Genomic DNA, 17,929 nt, shown 5'->3' with positions numbered 1-17,929 from the left:
TTTATATTTTTCAGTGAATTCATCCAGTTCTTTCTTTTCCTCCTCCTCTGTTCATTATTCTTATAAATGGCATCACCTGCTTGAGCTTGGAAGCATCCATGACCTCTCTTGCCTTTGTCCTTGTCCTTGACCACTCAAAAGTTAACATCTTAGATCCTTTCCCTCACCTCCCTGGTGTAGGCTTTCTCACCACCCACCTGCTTCCCACGTCCAGCCACTCAGCTGGGGCCCCTATGACATTATCCACACGCATTCCCTCGTCTCATGGGCCCTTCTTCCCTCTCAGTCCCGCCTCTCTCTGCCTCTCAGAAAAATCTCTGAAGACATAGATCCAGCAGGACCTCCTCCAAGAAGTCTTCCTTGACTGCCCCTCCTGATATCCTTCTCACTTTAGCTGGACGTCTCAGAACACGTAATTCTTTTACCTTGCAGTCCATACAGACTCTTTTCTTTTCTACCCTGCTAGACTACAGCCCCTTGAAAGAAGGATATTGATCTGATCATATTTTTGGTGCACGGATCAATGATATCGGGAATGTGTCTGTTCTGAGTATAAGTGAACTAACATGTGCAATACGCAGAAGTCTGCAGATAACAGAATTCTAAACAAGTGTCTTTTTTCCACAGGACGCACACATCCTGTGCTCTTAGAGCTCCCGTGGAATCAGAGGAACGGCTGCCACCTGGGGACCCGAGGCCTCAGAGATGAGAAACTTTCCATTCCAGGAGTATGTGACTCGTGAGGGGATGAAAATATAACTGGCAATGGAATCTCTTTCCTTTTCTCTAGGATATGCACATCTTTGAACCAGGGGAACCCCCACAGTCCCAGGGAAGAACCACGCTGCAGAGACCAAGACTTCACCCTTCCAGAAACTCGCAGGCAGGCACTGATGGGAGTTAGTGAAATGCCGAGGGACTCATCCAGGTCACTACAGTAATTTGAGTGCCTCTGAAGCACCAAGCACAGAACACATGAGCCAGTCTTAGGAAAACAGAGCCCGTCCTTAGATTTGTCAAAGGGGGACATCCTGGTTGGTGCGAGGCTGACGGCCCCTCCTCCAGGAGGACCAGAGATGCCTCCATCACTGTTGTTACCGGCTACCCCTGCAGGTCTTCCTGGGCCTTCTGCCAGCCTCTCCGTAGAGTCCCTGTGATTCTAACCCCTGTTTCCTGCTCTTACTCTCACACATTTCTCAGTTGTTTTGATGATAAGGCAGTTCCTCTTCCCACACTTATCTTTTCCAGAATATAGCTGTGCTTTGTGTCGCCTTTTGTGGAGTGTCACCAGCGCATGTCAAGAACCTAGGTTTTCACAGTCTGTTTGACACCAACGTGCTGTTATCTGTGGTTGCGGCTGTCGCCTGGGCAGCCCGTGTTGTACAGATCCCATCAGATTACACCACACTGTATCATTTAGCAGCCCTTGGAAGTTGTCCAGGGTACAGACCAAAGGCAGGAGAGATTTCAAAAACCTTACTTCACCACCTCAGCAGCCTTACTGCCAATCATCTCAAAAATATAAATTTCAAAACACAAGTAACTGTCCATTGGAGATGAGCATGTCTCTCTAGGGACACCAATCAGAGAAAACAAAGGGAGGTCTTGGCCAGTCAGAATCAGCACTTTCAAAACCTCTATGCATCCAGGCTCGCTGCAGATACAAAACGATCCAGGAGATAAAAACCAAATGAATGTGTATGTGTGTATGTGGGCAGGGAGGGGCTGCAAATTTGACTGTGCCTGGTATGCAGTAACATAAAAAGAATTGTGCTAAGCATTTCCAAAACTCCTAGGAGTTTTGGAACTCCTATGAATATTCAAGGCGATTAACAGTATTCTCATTCTTAAATGGAAAACAAAACAAAAAACCTAGAGCTCTGAGAAACTAACATGACTAGGACCACACAGCTCACACGTGCAAGTCTGGGACACACTGGAGACCGCTGCCCTTCTCTTTACCATGCAGCCCCTGTGGGCCTAACAACAAGCCTACACACTCGAGGAGGAGAGAGGCAAACAATTACACCGTGCTTGCTCCGTCTCTTCGAAGCAAACACAACGGAGCATTGTGTCTGGCTGGAAGTGCTCTAAGGAGGTCCCTCTCCTTAAAGAAAAGGGACAAGCTCAGAACCTGAAAGGAAAAAAGAAAAGCTGAAAGAAAAAGGAAAGTACACTCTGGCACCTGGCTGCTATTAGCAGCGGCAAGTGGCTGTCCCGACAGCAGGTGCGCTGAGACCCACACACCAGAATACCAAGCCAGCAGCTCACTTGCCCATAGAAAGCCTCATTTCACACACCACTGACTGACAGTAGTCCACGCCAAACTGAGAAGAATGCTGATCTCCTCTGTGTGCATGTTTCCCAGAAGTTATAGGTCTCTATCAGAGGCTCACACTCATTGAGAGGACACAGAAAAGGCCTTATGACAAAGCTGTAGCTGATAGGGAATTATGTAATTTATTCCCCCAAAAGAGTAGCCTAGAAAGCATATCACAGTTGACAAAAAATGTATTTCTAGGTTGTTTTTTTTTTTTAATTAAAATTTGTAAGCTGTGCAGTCCTGTCCTACCAGGGTTTTACTGTTAGAGACCTCATTTCTGAGCACAGTCTATCCTCGGATCAATATAATTTCAATACCAGAATATTTTAAGTATTCACATCTTGGAAAATGCCAGAGATAAGCCATTACCAGTCTCTGTTGCAATGAGGCCCATCCCATCAGCACCACAGGCTCCCATCAAAGACGCTGGTTGGGGATTAGAAACTCCCCCGTCATGGCACTTAGAGCAAGGACTCATGTTCACCCATTACCCCCAGACTGGAGAGGAATGAATTTACCGACAAAGAAGTGGTTGAAAACTTATTTTGTAATCACTTTTGTAACTTGAGTTTAAAAAAAAAAAAAAGCCCAGAACCATCAACTTTTTAACAGAATAACAAAGTCACCTCTTTTTAGTCAATTCTATGGTTTATCCTAAGAGAATGGTATTTTTTACTCTTTCTTTCTTTTTTAAACTTTATTCTCTCTTACTGTTACTTTACTGATTTTGTGTTGGTGTCCAATGTTATTTAACAAAATGCGAAACATTAAAAGAGCTTTCATGAAAAATCTTGTGCATTTGGCAAGCCTCCCCAAAATAAAAAGCCTTCAGCCTTTTTCAAACACTCAAAAATAGAAGTGTTTAATGTTCATTGTGTTTAAGAACCTGTTCTAAGCCAAATGCCATGGAAAACTTGGCCATAACTATCATCTGTTATCAGACTCCCCCAGGCCACTTTTCATTAAGATATGAAGAATAAGTTTAATGTGACAAGGAGATAGGGTCTATTTTATTAGTGGTATAGAAACCATAGGTCACGTTTTCACTACTGCTGACAAGTCAAAGGCACCTGATTGAAACAGTGGGTATGAACCTCCAGAGAAACCCACTCTGACACCGAAAATTAACTGTGCCCTAACTCATCTCACAGAAAGACAGCAGTAGATGCTGTTCCTCCCAGTACAGGAAAGAGGCAAATAATCAGAAAGCCAACAATATCGGCTATTTTCAGAGCAGATGTGCTGCTCTGTTTCCTTTTCTGTGTCTTTCATCACCAGCCTGAAAACACATCACTAAAACTGAGGCTCATATCCTTATCCTAGTGACCACTAACAATAAATAAATAAATATACTATTTAATTAAATTATATTCATTCATATATGCTCAGTGCATTGTGCTTAAAAAGACAAAGAAGCATGTGGTTCAATTCAGAATTATTTCCTTTTCTTAAATGGTGACAGTTCTAAATTAATTTAAAAAATGAAATTTATTTATTCATTTGCTCTATTGCTTGGCACCGTGTGAGGCAAGACATGGGGGAAGAAGCAAAACTGACGTTCTTGAACTAACTGGCTAGCAGAAAAAAGGGGCAGATATAAAATAGATCAAGGTCAAATGGGCTAAAACGAACCTATAAGGAAACAGGATTTCAGGTGAAATGACAACTAACAATTAGAGGTTTCAGTTAGTGAGAAAATCCAGCAACTTAAAAGACTTCCCAGCAGCAAAAATAACACCCTCCCCTTTTAGAATCAATAAAGTGTCCACACAAGAATCATAGGATATGGCGAAGTCTTCTATTTAAATTTGTTTGTGAAGCTACATTTTTATTGAAAGCCATAAACTGTTCAGTTGACATCATTTCTGGGAACTTAGCCCTAGGAAATCTTTCTAAAGAACTAAAAGGATACATGTGAAAAACATTCAACACATTTTTATGTAATTTGGGAAAAAAAAAAAAAAGAGAATCAATACATAGAGAAAGATGATGAAATTTATTATGGCTTATCTCCCTAAAAAATGAAATAGGAAGAATCTAGATTATAATAAGGAGAAATAAACTTTCTAAAAGATTTCTTTATTTATTTGAGAGAGTGAGAGCAGTTACGTGCAAAGAAGGGGCAGAGGGAGAGCGAGAGAGAATCCCAAGAAGACTCCACAATGAGTGCAGAGCCCAACACAGGGTTCAATCTCATGACCCCAAGATCATGACCTGAGCCAAAACCAAGAGTCAGATGCTCAACCGACTACACCGCCCAGATGCGCCTGACAAACGAACTTTTAAAAACCAGGTATCAAAGCTGTAGGGACACCTTAATTGTCCCTAAATTATAGAAGGGTATATGAAAGCTATCAACGGATAGGGAGACAATGAAGAAATAAATGTAGATATTAAAACAGAAAATATAGAAATAAAAATGTTTTCACCACCCCTCCGTTCTAAAATTCCATTTTATAATTTAAAATGTTTATTTATTTATTTATTTATTCTGAGAGAGAAAAAGTGAACATGTGAGCAGGGGAGAAGAGGAAGAAAGAGAAGAGAGAGAGAATCCCAAGCACGTTTCATGCTCTGCACAGAGCCGATATAGGGCCCCATCTCACAACCTTGAGATCATGACCTGAGCTGAAATCAAGTCAGACGTTTAACAAACTGAGCCACCGAGGCGCCCCCATTTTATGATGTTTTAATATTTCAGCAACAAATACACCATTTTCAAACCCCATTCTTTTTTTTTTTTTTTTTAAGATTTTATTTATTTGACAGATGAGAGAAATCACAAGTAGGCAGAGAGGCAGGCAGAGAGAGAGAGAGGAGGAAGCAAGCTCCCCACGGAGCAGAGAGCCCGATGCGGGGCTTGATCCCAGGACCCTGGGATCATGACCTGAGCCGAAGGCAGAGGCTTTAACCCACTGAGCCACCCAGGTGCCCCTTCAAACCCCATTCTAATGTACCTTGTCTTTGTAACTCAGTCCCGAGAAGAAGGCGGAGCCATGAGAAGAATATTATATCACGAACGTGGCAGTTTTTAGGATAAAGCCATTGGATAAAAAAAGAGAAACAGGTGCTAAGGAACATGCCCAAGGCCTTCTCAGGAGGAAAGGTCTACGTGGAGACAGAGAGATGCTCATGTAGGAGAAAGGAAACAATTCCCCTCTGCCCGTATGGTAAAATGAATTCATGAGCACATCTGCAACTGGGTGGCCGCCAGCATTCTTTTTTCTGCCACCAACAAGTCATAGGGAAGAGACTCTAAGTTCCAAAGAGCGAGATCTAAAATCCCTCGAGGGAATTACTCCCAACACGAAACAAGGAAGGGAGTGAAGAAACACTTGACAGCCCAGATGTAGAGGCAGCCAGAAACTTGAACTCCACAGCCAGAACAAAGACAAGACCCAGGCCCTTAGGGGGAAAGCTGCAGAAAATGAGAAGTAAATGCTGACAAGGTACCTTTACTGTTTTACTTTTTTATGGTTTCTTCTTCTTCTTCTTCTTTGTTTTGCATTGTTCTAAATTGTGTATCATTTATTCGTTGGCTGTTCCTATAAACTGAAGCTTATATGGAAATAAGCTTCAAAACTATGCCAAAGGGGCGCCTGGGTGGCTCAGTGGGTTAAAGCCTCTGCCTTCGGCTCAGGTCATGGTCTCAGGGTCCTGGGATCAAGCCCCGCATCGGGCTCTCTGCTCTGCAGGGAGCCTGCTTCCTCCCCTCTCTCTCTGCCTGCCTCTCTGCCTACTTGTGATCTCTCTCTGTGTCAAATAAATAAATAAAATATATTTTTTTAAAAAACTATGCCAAAAATACAGGTTATGATAATTATAGCCAATATCAAGACATCTAAATAGGCACAGAGATAAAAGTTCTATTTCTGATCTTCAATTATACCCATTTCCAATTTTTAAAAAAATGTAGACATTCATAGCCTACGTGTATATCTACCACATTAATAGAATGGCAGTCTAATTCACGGAAGAGATAATAACTGACTTTGAGAAACCACACAGTCATTAACAAACGCTAAGCAGAAGAGTCAGCTTCATTTACTGACTCATGGATTGGTAAGAACTAAATAGTCAATAGGGAATATACTGATATGGGCAGAAGCCAGACAGGCAGCCTGTGTACACAGCAAATGCATCCCATTCATTCATTTACTCACTCACTGTTTCACTCATAATGCATCCATCCAACCATCCGCCAAATATTTGCCAAGTGCTATATGTCCCCGGCACTGGAACAGCTGATAAGGATAAAACGCCAAGCCAACCACCACCAACCCTGCCTCCTAGAGCTTACATTCTTATGGGGGCCTTGAAAAAAATCTGTGATAAGTGCTATATGGGCATAAGCATCTTTAAAATACTTTCCCATAACTAGCATCACTTACAAAGTGTTTTTGTCCAAAGTTTAACCCAAATCTATTAGTGTTTAGACCTAATTTCAAATGTACTGGAAATGTAGGAGACAGTGGAACAAGTTAATGGACACATAAGGAAATAATCAGACAAAACCAGAATGTGGGCCATTGGTCCACATTCCATCAATGGAATGGAAAGGGAGCAGGAAATAGGAAATTGGTGGCAGAATACTAAGATAAATAAACTCAGAGAAAGAGAACAATGAAAGCAATACGGGATTCTTGACTGGATCCCAGCTTGGGGCTGGAGGAAACAACTATAAAACATACTGGAGGGACAACCGGCAAATTTTGAATAAGAACCAGGTATTGGAATTATTGTTCTATTATAGGAATTATTCATTGTTTTAGGTATGATAATAGTATTGTCATAACAAAATTCCCTAATTTTTTAAAGATGCATGCCAAAGAATTTAGGGGTGAAGTGTGGCGTTATCTATAATTTATTTTGAAACGGCTCAGCAAAGATGAAGAGATGGACAGATGAAAAAATAATAGGATAAATGAATGGACATGAAGAAATGGGGAAGCAGGACAAAATGTTGACAACTGCTGGATTTGGGTTGGGGCTCTATGGAAGCTAATGAATTACTCTTTCTACTTTTCTGTATGGTTGAAATTTTTCCTAAGACAACGTTTAAAAACTATTACAGATGATGCTTTTCGGGAATCTAGCCATAGGCACAGCGGAGCAAATGCACGTAATGGAATACGGCTTGTAGTATCCAGACTCCACACACCCTGCTCCCCTACCCTGCCCCATCCCATCCTCTCCAGGCAGATGGGGCCTGCCTTACCACCTGATCCCACACCCCCCACCACCACCACCTTCCTTACCTCAATCAGAGCTCCCTTTTCCCTGTCCTCAGATCGTTTAGCGCTGTCTAATTCATCATGCATTTCTGACAGCTGGTCCTGAAGATCCCTGATCTCGGTCTGGTGCTGTTCCCGTTCCATCTTCACCTGGAACAGTCTGGCAGGGGAAGAGGCCCATCAGAGAGATTGTGCTAAGCCTTACATTTTTTTCATCCAGTCTGATCTCAAACATACAGACGGTTAAGCAGAGTCATCAGAAGCCCCAAGGTGTCTCCCATTTTGCGTTCTACACTGAACAAGGAATCACAAACCAGAAAAGGCACTGGTGAGAACTCATGTCTGCAGTTTAATTTGCCCAACAAGAAGGCAAGTGAGCACTCAAACCAATGGGGAAGGCTATACAGTGACAGTTTCCCCCCAAAAGGAGACCGTAGTGTACAAGAATTTAGATGACAAGAAAGAAATTGACCCACAAAAGCAGAACCTCTTCGATAATGCTTTCACTAAAGCCATCCCGCTCCCTACCCCCTACCCTGCCCCCAGCCCTGGAAGAGCCAGCAAATTACCGCCTACTTGGCCAATCTGGCCCACGGCCAATTTTTCTAAGGAAAGTTTTATCGGAATACAGCCATGCTCATTCATTTACATATTACACACAGTCATTTGCACAATACAATGGCAGAACTGAAGGGGTCCAACGAAGACCATATGGCCCATAAACCATAAACTATTTACCGTCTGACAGAAAAAGTTTGCCAACCTCTGCTCTAAATCAAACTCACAACTATTTTATCTTTTGGTTTTGTAAAGTCTTCACTACACCTTAAATTTTATTTTATTTTTTCTCACCAATGTTTCTAAAACTAACATCTAGGCATGTTTCAAAAGCAAAATCTACATCATCAAAACTGCAAAGGCAATCAAATGATCTTACTATATAGTTCTTGAATCTCCTCCTGCTTAAACCTTCACTTAAGACCTCCACTGTGTCTGCAGAGCTTCATAGCACTGTACGTTTGCAGACTTGGGTTTCAGAGCCTTTTGTCACAGATTTTAAAATGACACAATGACAGGGCCATTTTGGCTTTGACTCTCCCTCTCTGCAGACTCAAAAGACGCATAAGCACTGGTCAGCATCCTTCAGAATAAAATTCACAAACTGGGAGATTACAGAAGTCACAGGACATGTGCTTTTTGGAGGCTAGGGCCAGGCTCCTTAAGATCTCTGTCTCTAGGTATCCCTACTCAGCATTCCCTGCTTCTCGCTTGCCAGCTCTAGGAGCCCCTCTCAGGGCTGAAACTTTACCAGGCATCCTTTAAGGTATACAACGAATTTGTTAAATCATTAGCCTTCCTGCTTACAGTCTGTGTGTGTTACCAGCTTCACAATTTTACAAGGATGAGAAGGAGAAAAGGAAGGGTCAGTAGCCCCTCTAAATATTTGGAAGGCTGGGTAGTACTGAACAGACAAGAAGGTTCTGGCTCCACTGGATGCAAGAAGCCAGGCTCTGCGCCCAGAACTCACTCCTCCAGGTTCTTCCGGAGCTCCCCTTCGCTCTCTTCCAGGCGCTGCTGCAACACAGAATTCTCTTCCACTTTACTGTCATGCTGGCCCTGGAGCTCTTCCAAGCTTGCTCTCATTCTCTCTCTCTCTTCTTTCATGTTCTGCTGATTCTAAGATGAATGCATGTGATTTTCAAGCATCTCCAAGGAACGTTAATGTAATCCCACAGAAGGCTACCCCGAAACTCTCATGGACTCCGTGTCTTTGCACTCATTTATTAAACAACTTAATCAAGCCACATAATTAGGCCTGGGAGTTTGCAACTAGAAAGAACATTAAATACTGAATGAGCTGTAAGACTTCTAAAAGAAATACCAAGGCAGCTAAGGTTCAGTCTGCTAGTTCTATTACTCGGTTTGGATATTTTATATGCATTTAGTTTCCTACTGACCCGCCCGAATCCAACAGCGCTTTAATCCATCAAAGCAAACAGTGTCTATGGGTTTCAGTTACTTTAAAAAATTTAAGAAAAAAAAAAGTTCTTTGGACAGCAGGAGTCAAATATACAGGAATTTACTCAGTGATGAGAGGAATGTTTCTTTGGGGCAGGGGTTGGACACTGGTTTTCACTTCACTTGGGCATCTAGATTTGCTTAAAATATTCTTTGTAAGACAGAAATTTTAAAAACTGATACCTTGACTTCTAGTTGAAGCTGTCTCTGAAGTTCAGCCACTTCTGTGGTCAGCTTGTTTTTCTGTTCCAATAGATCTCTGACTTCGGACGAAGGATTAGAAGCCTGTAATTAATTGAAGAGATACCCTAATATACATGTTCAAGACGCTTTATTTTCTCTTTCTTCCAAAATGTAATCCAAGCAGTAACATCAAAATCCTAAGACCCAATTCAAATGTAAAGCCCTCCAAAGGAAGGGGCACCAGGAAACCCTCCGGGGGTGACCGAAGGGCTCTGGACCTTGATCAGAGTGGTGGTGTGCACTGACACAAACCTTATATTAAAAATTCAACAAACTTGACAGTTAAGATTTGTGCAATTTACTGTATAGACGTCATACCCCAATAAAACAATGTAAAAAGATAAAAAATAAATATTTGTTGAAGATTCCTCCACTGCCTAAGGTTATACCCAAAGCCCACGTTCTGTGTTCCCAAGGCCCTTCGTAAAATCTATCTATTATTATAAAACTTCCATTACACTGGGAATCATTATTCCAGAACCTGAGATGTTCTCACTCTCTGCACAGGTCTGTATTCAAGTAGTAAATAGATGTATGTTGGCTGAATTGGCTTTCTTCTGTTAGAGGCTGCATGTCCACAAAGAAGGGAGATAGAACAAAGAGGGGTCTGATTAGAGAGTCTATTAGAAAACAGACTCTGATCTGAGTATTAACGATCTCATTTTTTTTTTCCCTCATGAGTAGAGTAACAGGATAATGCTCTCAAAACGATTTGGCTAAAACTACAGAGAAGTGGTTAGAACGCCACAAAAGGGGAAGAGAGAGGATAAAAGGCAGGAATCAAAACTAGAAAAAGACATGTCTGGGGTCTCACGGGCCTGAACCCAGGTGTGAGTTGTGTGTGATGAACTTGGAATGAGGTACTTCCTCACTACTCCTGTGAAGTTAACCGAACCCAACCATCCACAAAAACACAGGATTTCCTATCTTCTCAGGCAAAATGAGAAAAACCCATTATGGAACTCTAAATCCAACCCAATGAGGGAAATGACACATTGTAGTCACACGAATGAAAACTCTACCTACTCTCTGCTGTTTCCAGTATGGTCTTTCCTTCTCGCAGAGGAAATCACTCCACTGACACCAAAAAGATAAAACTCCAAAGCCTCTGCCCACAAATAATCACATTCAGAAAATAACGGGGAGAGAACAGGAGTAGAAAAGTCTGGGCAATTAAGCAGTCATGGTGCTGTGATCTTAGCAAGAAGTCTAAAAGCTATGGTTTATCTCATCATCTCTGGCTTAACGGGTTTCCCCTCCTCTTATCTCCTCTCTCTCCAAAAGCTACAAAAGGAATGAATTTCTGCAAATACCTCACTATTCATTCCTCTCCAAAGCCCATCACCTTCAGCCAAAAATGGAAACCTCTACGATTTCTGAGGTCTTTTCTATCTGGCACTTCCTCCCACATCCTGGCTCTCTGATCCAGCTATACTAAACTGCCTCTAGTCCCCTAAGCATCACGCACACTGGCCTTTTTGTATTTGTTCATGCTGGTCCCTCTACCTAGAACACTCTGCCTTGCCTTCTTCTCCCAGAGCCTTCCTTACTCTTAGAGACACTGTTAGTGTCCCGGATTCCAGAGGGCTTAACCTAACTTCCCTAGTTTGGTCTGGATACCCATAGCCTGTAACCCACAAAGATAATCTTCACATCAAGGCCAAAGGATGTATCACCCTAAAAATATGCAGTTGAGTGAAAAGCAAGAGTCACCCTGATAATTTGGATTTAAGAGTTTTAGCACAAAACCCCTAAATCAATTTTAAGAACTATGTAGAGCCCCTGAAGCCTGCCTATAAGCTAGGCGTATAATTTAAAGATTCCCCCATGGGAACAGTGCATGTGTACGTGTGTACATAATCGTTTTAATGGATGCCATAGCAGCAGTCATGGGTTAGCTGAGCATTGACCAGTAGAGAAAAGAGGGAACTGAGGCCTAAGAACATCCTGTATATTTTATATGCATTTAGACAAACTTGCTTTGAATTGTCTCGGGTATTATACTCTTTCCTTTCCATGCAGAATTCCCCGGGAGGGACAGAGAAGACACACAAGCAAGAAATGGGTCCCAGTTCAAGGCGGTGCAGGACTGAGGAACAAGCTTCTAGTCATCCCTACCAAATGTTGCTTCCTTTCAGGGTACAAGGTGTGTCGGGCACGTAGTCGATGTTCATCCAACATGAGATGACTCCTTCAACAACAAAAAAATCTCCACGGGCCAACTGGATTCAGTACAATAAATGGAATGGGCAGTTTAAAAAAAAAAAAAAAAGAATTTGGCCCCACTCCACTCCTTCCTTTCTCTTCCACATGCTTGCTGGCTTCACCAGTCTCTAGTCCTTATTCTCTGACGTTCTAGAGCGTGGGTCCAGTCACACTTACCTTCTTCCTTCGGGACCTCGGATTACATTAGGGTTCTCTGTCCCTGATTTCAGTCCGTCCTTCCTGTACTTATTTTCTCTTTCTAAATTTCACCACCTTTCTGTTTCATCTTGCTACAGGTTACATATTTTTTAAATAAAATCTCTTAAACACCTTTCTGAAAAAAAGGCAGGGGCACCATAATATTTACAACATGGATCTGCCATTTTAGGTCCTGCTCACTACTCGGGTAACTTCCCACTTACTGCAATAACCCAAGGTACAGGCTGGAGGAACAGCAATTTGTTTGCCACATTCCATGTTAAATGCCCTCTGCAGAATACAGAACTCCAATTTACTTGATTATTTCCTTGTGTGCTCCCTGCTGCTCGAGACTTCAAAGTCTGGATTTTCTCAAAGACCAGGTTGACTTTCCGTTTAGTGGCGTCGTCATTATCGGTGCTTCTGGGAAAGAGGGAGCAGAAAAAACAGTGAGGGGTATGACCACGGGTCTCGGGATACCTGAAGTGCCATGACATACAAACAACAGACCCGTTTAAGAAGATCGATGGCAAGAGGTATGAATTAATTAAGGCTACAAACAAAGCCAGTGTGAGGAGAGCAGGATGGATGATGTATTTCTCTCCAAATAAGCTGTTCTATGTTAACATTCTGTCTGGGACGAGGGTTCCCATTTCCAAGAGGGAATGTAAAAGAGAGGCACCCACATTCTGAGCCTGGAGAAAACATACAGTGAAAACTTAGTAATTTGTTGTTGTTGGACCCAAATGACTTATATTCATTCCAGCAAGGAATTTCTTGTGTGTGTGTGTCTCTCTCACACACAACCCACAGCCACACTTTACTTATAAATCTTATGCTAAGAATGATCTACAGTGACCTTAACTGGCTTTTTATCTGTGTTTAAAAAAATAAATTGCCCCAGCTGAGACTGTCAACACCAGAGCTTCGTCTACACGTTCACAGATAATGATCAGAGAGTTTTGTTTGTCTGTTTCTTAGAGATTTCATTCATTTACAAGCAAGAGAGAGAGAGAAGCAGACTCCCTGCTGAGCCAGGGGCCCGACAGAGCTTGATCCCAGGACCCCGAGATCATGACCTGAGCCAAAGTCAGATGCTTCACCGACTGAGCCACCCAGGAGCCTCAGACAGTTTTACTAACTTCGACCACACCTTCTATCACACATTCCTGGCGATGAGAAAAAAATTTTTAAATACGTTCCCTCAAATAGTCACCTCCTGTTAACGTCTGTCTCACCAGTCTCTCAATAAATCATGAGCAAAAAAATATATAAAAGAATTTAGAGAAAGAATTCTAAAAAGCGAAAGCTCTTCTCCCTGAATCTTACCGTGGTAAAACCCTTCACAGAGAGACACCAACAGCTAGCTCTCAGCTAGAAGAATCTCTTCAGTTAGTCCCCATCCCCACCCCCAGGCCAAAAAGAGCCCCTCTCTTACATTCTGAACCTATTCTGTCAGCTCGATAATTGTAAGGTACGATAAAAAAAATGTAAAGTTTTGATACCAATGAGTACTTGCCAGGGACTTGCAGTCACGTCGGGTTGTAAAGCTTTTTTCCCCCTTTTTAATCCTATCTGATGAGACAATGGAAACAGAAACTGCAAATTCCTGACCTAATATCTCAGCAAGGACTGAAAACCAGATTACTCAAACTCAACCTCCAAGATAAGTCTGTGAAAAGCAGTGCTTTTAAATGACTCATACATGCTTTAAAAATCAAGGAAGCAGGGGCTCCTGGCCAATGTCAGCTCTCAGGAGGGGAAGGACGATTGATTACTACTGCATACATGAAAACTCAAGGTGGAAGAGTCAGTCAAAACTGAGGAGGAGACATTCTTCCCATCTTTGAACTTTTTTTTAAACAATAGAGTCATTTGAAAAACAGGGGTCCCTGGCTGGCCCAGTTGGAAGAGCACACAACTCTTGATACTGAAGTTGCGAGTCCAAGTCCCACAATAGATGTAGAAATTACTTAAAAAAATAATAATAAAGGGATGCTTGGGTGGCTCAGTTGGTTAAGCCACTGCCTTCGGCTCTCAGGTCATGATCCCAGGGTCCTAGGATCGAGTCCCACATAGGGCTCCTTGCTCATGGGGAGCCTGCTTCTCTCTCTGCTTCTGCCTCTGCCTGCTGCTCTGCCTGCTTGTGTTCTCTCTCTCTTTCTCTCTAATAAATAAATAAATAAAATCTTTTTTTATAAAAAAATTATAAAATAATAATAAATTATATGGCTTTATTATAAAATCAGTTTATAAACTCATTTTCCCCCTGCTCTTCATACCCACACCCAAGACTCAAAAACTGTTGTGCAAACTCCAACCACTGACTCCTAAGCCTCAAACAGTTCACACAGTGCAGGAAGGGAGGGCAAAACAGAAGGTCTCAGAAAAGGAAATTAAGACCCCCATCGGTAAGGACGAGACTTTGCTCCTTTAAGGAAAATCACTGACCCCTCTTTGAGGTAATTGTAAAGTATCTGCTTGGCCGTCTCCTCATTGGTTTGTTGAGTGAGCTCTTGCTGGCCTTTCAACAGATCCGGAGTAGCCTGGAACATAAAGCCAGTTATTAGACCACAGGATGAAGTTTCCAGGAAGAAGGCAAAACCCTGAAGCAGAAGCTTCCAAACACATTCCTACTTTCCAAAAACAATTCCTCAGGTAAGGAGCCTCATTACAATGGCTCCACCACTCAGTAGCTCCATAACCTTGGGCAACTTACTTAACTTCGCCTCACCTCAATTTTCTCACCTGTAAATGACAGATTAATAGTACCTACCTTCACAGGGTTGGGGCAATCCTAGAATCTATAACAAATAAATAGTGCCTGACACTTACCAACCTTATCATCATTTTTACCACTATCATTATTTTTTATGGGTACTACCAAAACACTAAATATACCACTTAAGTCAATTCCGTCCCTTTAGGAGTGACCTAAATTAAAATTAACCTAATTTCTCAGGCCAGATATTAACCCAGTCACTCAACGTCAGGAGAAAAATCAATGTATCTACACAAACCGAAGCACTGAACCTCTGTGTGGAAACAAATTCTGCACACCTGCAGATGTCACACAGACACAAACAGGAAAAACGAAGCAGAGAGAATCTGACAAGTCCCCCGACAGAAAAGTCCACGACGGGATTCTAGCTGTATCTGAGTTAACCCGGAAAACCATACAATTGGTAGTAGGTTGAAAACTCTGTAGGGGAAAACTGAAACAAGTCGGATATGCCATTAGTGAGGGTCTGTGTTCCTGTAGCCTCCTGCAGCAAGAAAGGAAAGGCCCGCGGGCATTACCTGAGTATTGGAGGTGGAAGTAAATGTCTTCACAGAAATCTTCTTGGCACCAGAGTCGGGCAAAGTTGCTGGTGGCCGATTCTGTAACATCAGCTTCGCCGTGGCTGTTTTGATTTCCTCCTCCTTTTTATTCTGTGCTGGGAGGGAAGAAGCGTGTGTGTCTGTACTCTCCTGACCACCTTTGTTTTCTGGAACTTTCCCATCTTTGCTCTGCTGGGGAGGCCTGAGGTGGGCCCCCTGCAGCCTCGTGAAGGCCCGGCCCACGCTCTGTCTCCCCCGGTGCTCCTGAGCCGGTGACCTCTGCGGGCACACCTGAGACGGGCGGAGAAGGTGTTCGCTGGACTTGCCGAGGTTCCGGCTAAATTCGTTTAGGTACTCGGGGTTCCCCTGGAGACCAAAAGGAAAGGCACTATCCACGCTTCTGGACCGCTTCCTGTCTTCCGGGTTGATTCTGTTTCGCTTCCCAGACCTTCCTCTCTTCTGGAGCCCGGGTTTTTGGTCAAACTTTTCAATCAGCTGGTCCACACCAGGAATTGATCCTGTATCAATATCCCGCCCAGTTCCTGGCAAGAAGGGGATATAGCGTCTGTTTTCATGACGGTTCACATTGTCGGCATGGATGGCACATTCCTGGTCATCAAGTAAAAATCGGTACAGAGAGTTGGCTGAAGTGGGAGTTGCCGATGAGGAAGAGGACCTCCGGGACCGAGCTCCATCCAGGACGGGTCCCGCAGAATCCTGCCGCCGGAAGGGAAGCACGTCCGGCCTGGCCTTCTTGGTCTCAGGATGGGTGTGTGGGCTGTGGGCTGTTAGGGACCTCCCACTAGGGGACAGGGCCTCCTCCACCAGCCCCTCCTTGGTGCAGCTCTGAACATTTACGCACACTGAGGTCTGCTTCTTGGGGTCATCGATGACCACAGAGCTGCACAAACGAATGGCCGTCACATTCGATTTGCCCACATCTTCCAAAGGAGGGCCGGTAGGCTGAGAATTACCAGGTTTCGGGAAGCGAGTCCAAGCCTGCTTATTGTTGGAACCTTCTTCTGATCGAGTGTTTAGCCAATTACTCTCAGGAGGCTGGGGTTTTTTTAAGTTCAAGTCATTCTTTTCTGGGTCATAGGGCTGCAAAAGCTCGGGATGCCTCTGAAAGTTCAACATGTGGGATGGCTTCACTGGCCCCTCTTTGCATTCGAGAACCCCATTCTTGCCCTCAAAGAGAGAGGATTGTTTCAGGTTTCTCACTGGGCTGGGTTGGGCATAAGGATTTTCTGGGAGCTGCAATTCCTCGACGCTGGTCTCCTCCAGCACAGGCCCGTTGCTGGAATGCAGGGGCAGGTTACTTCTCACCGGAGATGGGAATGATGGCCCATTTTCAGGAAAAGATGGGCCAGCCATACACCGCTCTGTGTTATTCAAGACTATGTAGGGGTGGCCATCAATTCCCTGTACCCGGATACTGACACCATAAGAGCCTGCCTTCGAGGGTTGGGAATTCCGTGACTTTTTGCCGTCATCACTTGCGAGTCTCAGATGGACGCCATATTCTTGCTGCACATGTTGATATTCACCGAAATACAGCTCCATGGTTCCCTGCTCCTGTGACCAGGGAAAGACAGGGTAAAAAGAAGACATTAGGTTGGAATTACACCTGTTTAAATGAAGATGATGAGGGGAAAGTTCAAAGAAAGCGCAACACTTTAACCAGCAAGGACACTTTGGAACCAACTGCTCATCCAAACAGGCCTTTCTGGATGCCCTCCATGACCACAGAGTTGTCAACACCAGGCTTGAACCCTGGCCTCTGCGGGGAAGACGCATAACACCTTTGGCATAAGCACCTTATTCTGTTTCTGGCTGACAGGCCGTTCTGGTTGCTTTGTTTTTTTTTCCCTTAGTTGGTTTCCTCACACCTCATGCTATTTATTTTTAACCAATAGGATGTTCCAGTTACTAGCATTTGAGAACAAGGTACTTTTCCATGAAACGATTAAGACTGAAGGCCTTCTGATGGTCACCACTTTCTCTTCTCTCCTTCCTGTTGGAATAGTGCTTTCTACCTTTTTTATGCACAATCTTGCTTTGAAGTCTTTCTATTTATTTGGATATAATGTTCAGAACATTGCTTTACTTTGTTCCTGAGACTGACAACGAGAGCGGAATGATTAAGAATAATTTTTCATCATTTTTTTCTTACCAAAAAGGTTCTAGTAACACATGGATCTGAAAAATGTTACAAAAAACTGAAGACTCGAGGTCCCTTATTTTGGGGTGTGTCCTAATGCCAAGGATCAGTGCCATGACCTCTCTGGGGCGTGGCCACCATCGTCAAAGACCGAACACAGATCACCAGGCAGGACGCCCAGCCCACCCCACACCCTGGGGCCTCCCACCAGAAATTCACTTCCAC

General features: G+C 43.4%; 1 protein-coding gene across 3 annotated transcripts in view; it reads right to left on the bottom strand.

The window, feature by feature from the left end:
• Positions 1 to 17,929, bottom strand: part of CGNL1 (cingulin like 1) — a 162,055-nt gene that overhangs the window by 82,687 nt on the left and 61,439 nt on the right. For all 3 annotated transcript variants that reach the window (XM_059372005.1, XM_059372003.1, XM_059372004.1), the window contains exons 2-7: positions 15,523 to 17,118; positions 14,674 to 14,768; positions 12,540 to 12,645; positions 9,760 to 9,861; positions 9,086 to 9,234; positions 7,582 to 7,717 (exon numbers count right to left, since the gene is read on the bottom strand). In XM_059372005.1, the coding sequence (XP_059227988.1) occupies positions 7,582 to 7,717; positions 9,086 to 9,234; positions 9,760 to 9,861; positions 12,540 to 12,645; positions 14,674 to 14,768; positions 15,523 to 17,106 (2,172 nt within the window). In that variant the 5' untranslated portion in view covers positions 17,107 to 17,118. The remainder of the gene's footprint in view (positions 1 to 7,581; positions 7,718 to 9,085; positions 9,235 to 9,759; positions 9,862 to 12,539; positions 12,646 to 14,673; positions 14,769 to 15,522; positions 17,119 to 17,929) is intronic.

Source organism: Mustela nigripes, chromosome 13 (genome assembly GCF_022355385.1).
Source record: "Mustela nigripes isolate SB6536 chromosome 13, MUSNIG.SB6536, whole genome shotgun sequence".
Taxonomy (NCBI): domain Eukaryota; kingdom Metazoa; phylum Chordata; class Mammalia; order Carnivora; family Mustelidae; genus Mustela; species Mustela nigripes.
Note: the sequence above shows the minus strand (reverse complement) of the source record. Positions and strands in the feature narration are given on the sequence as shown.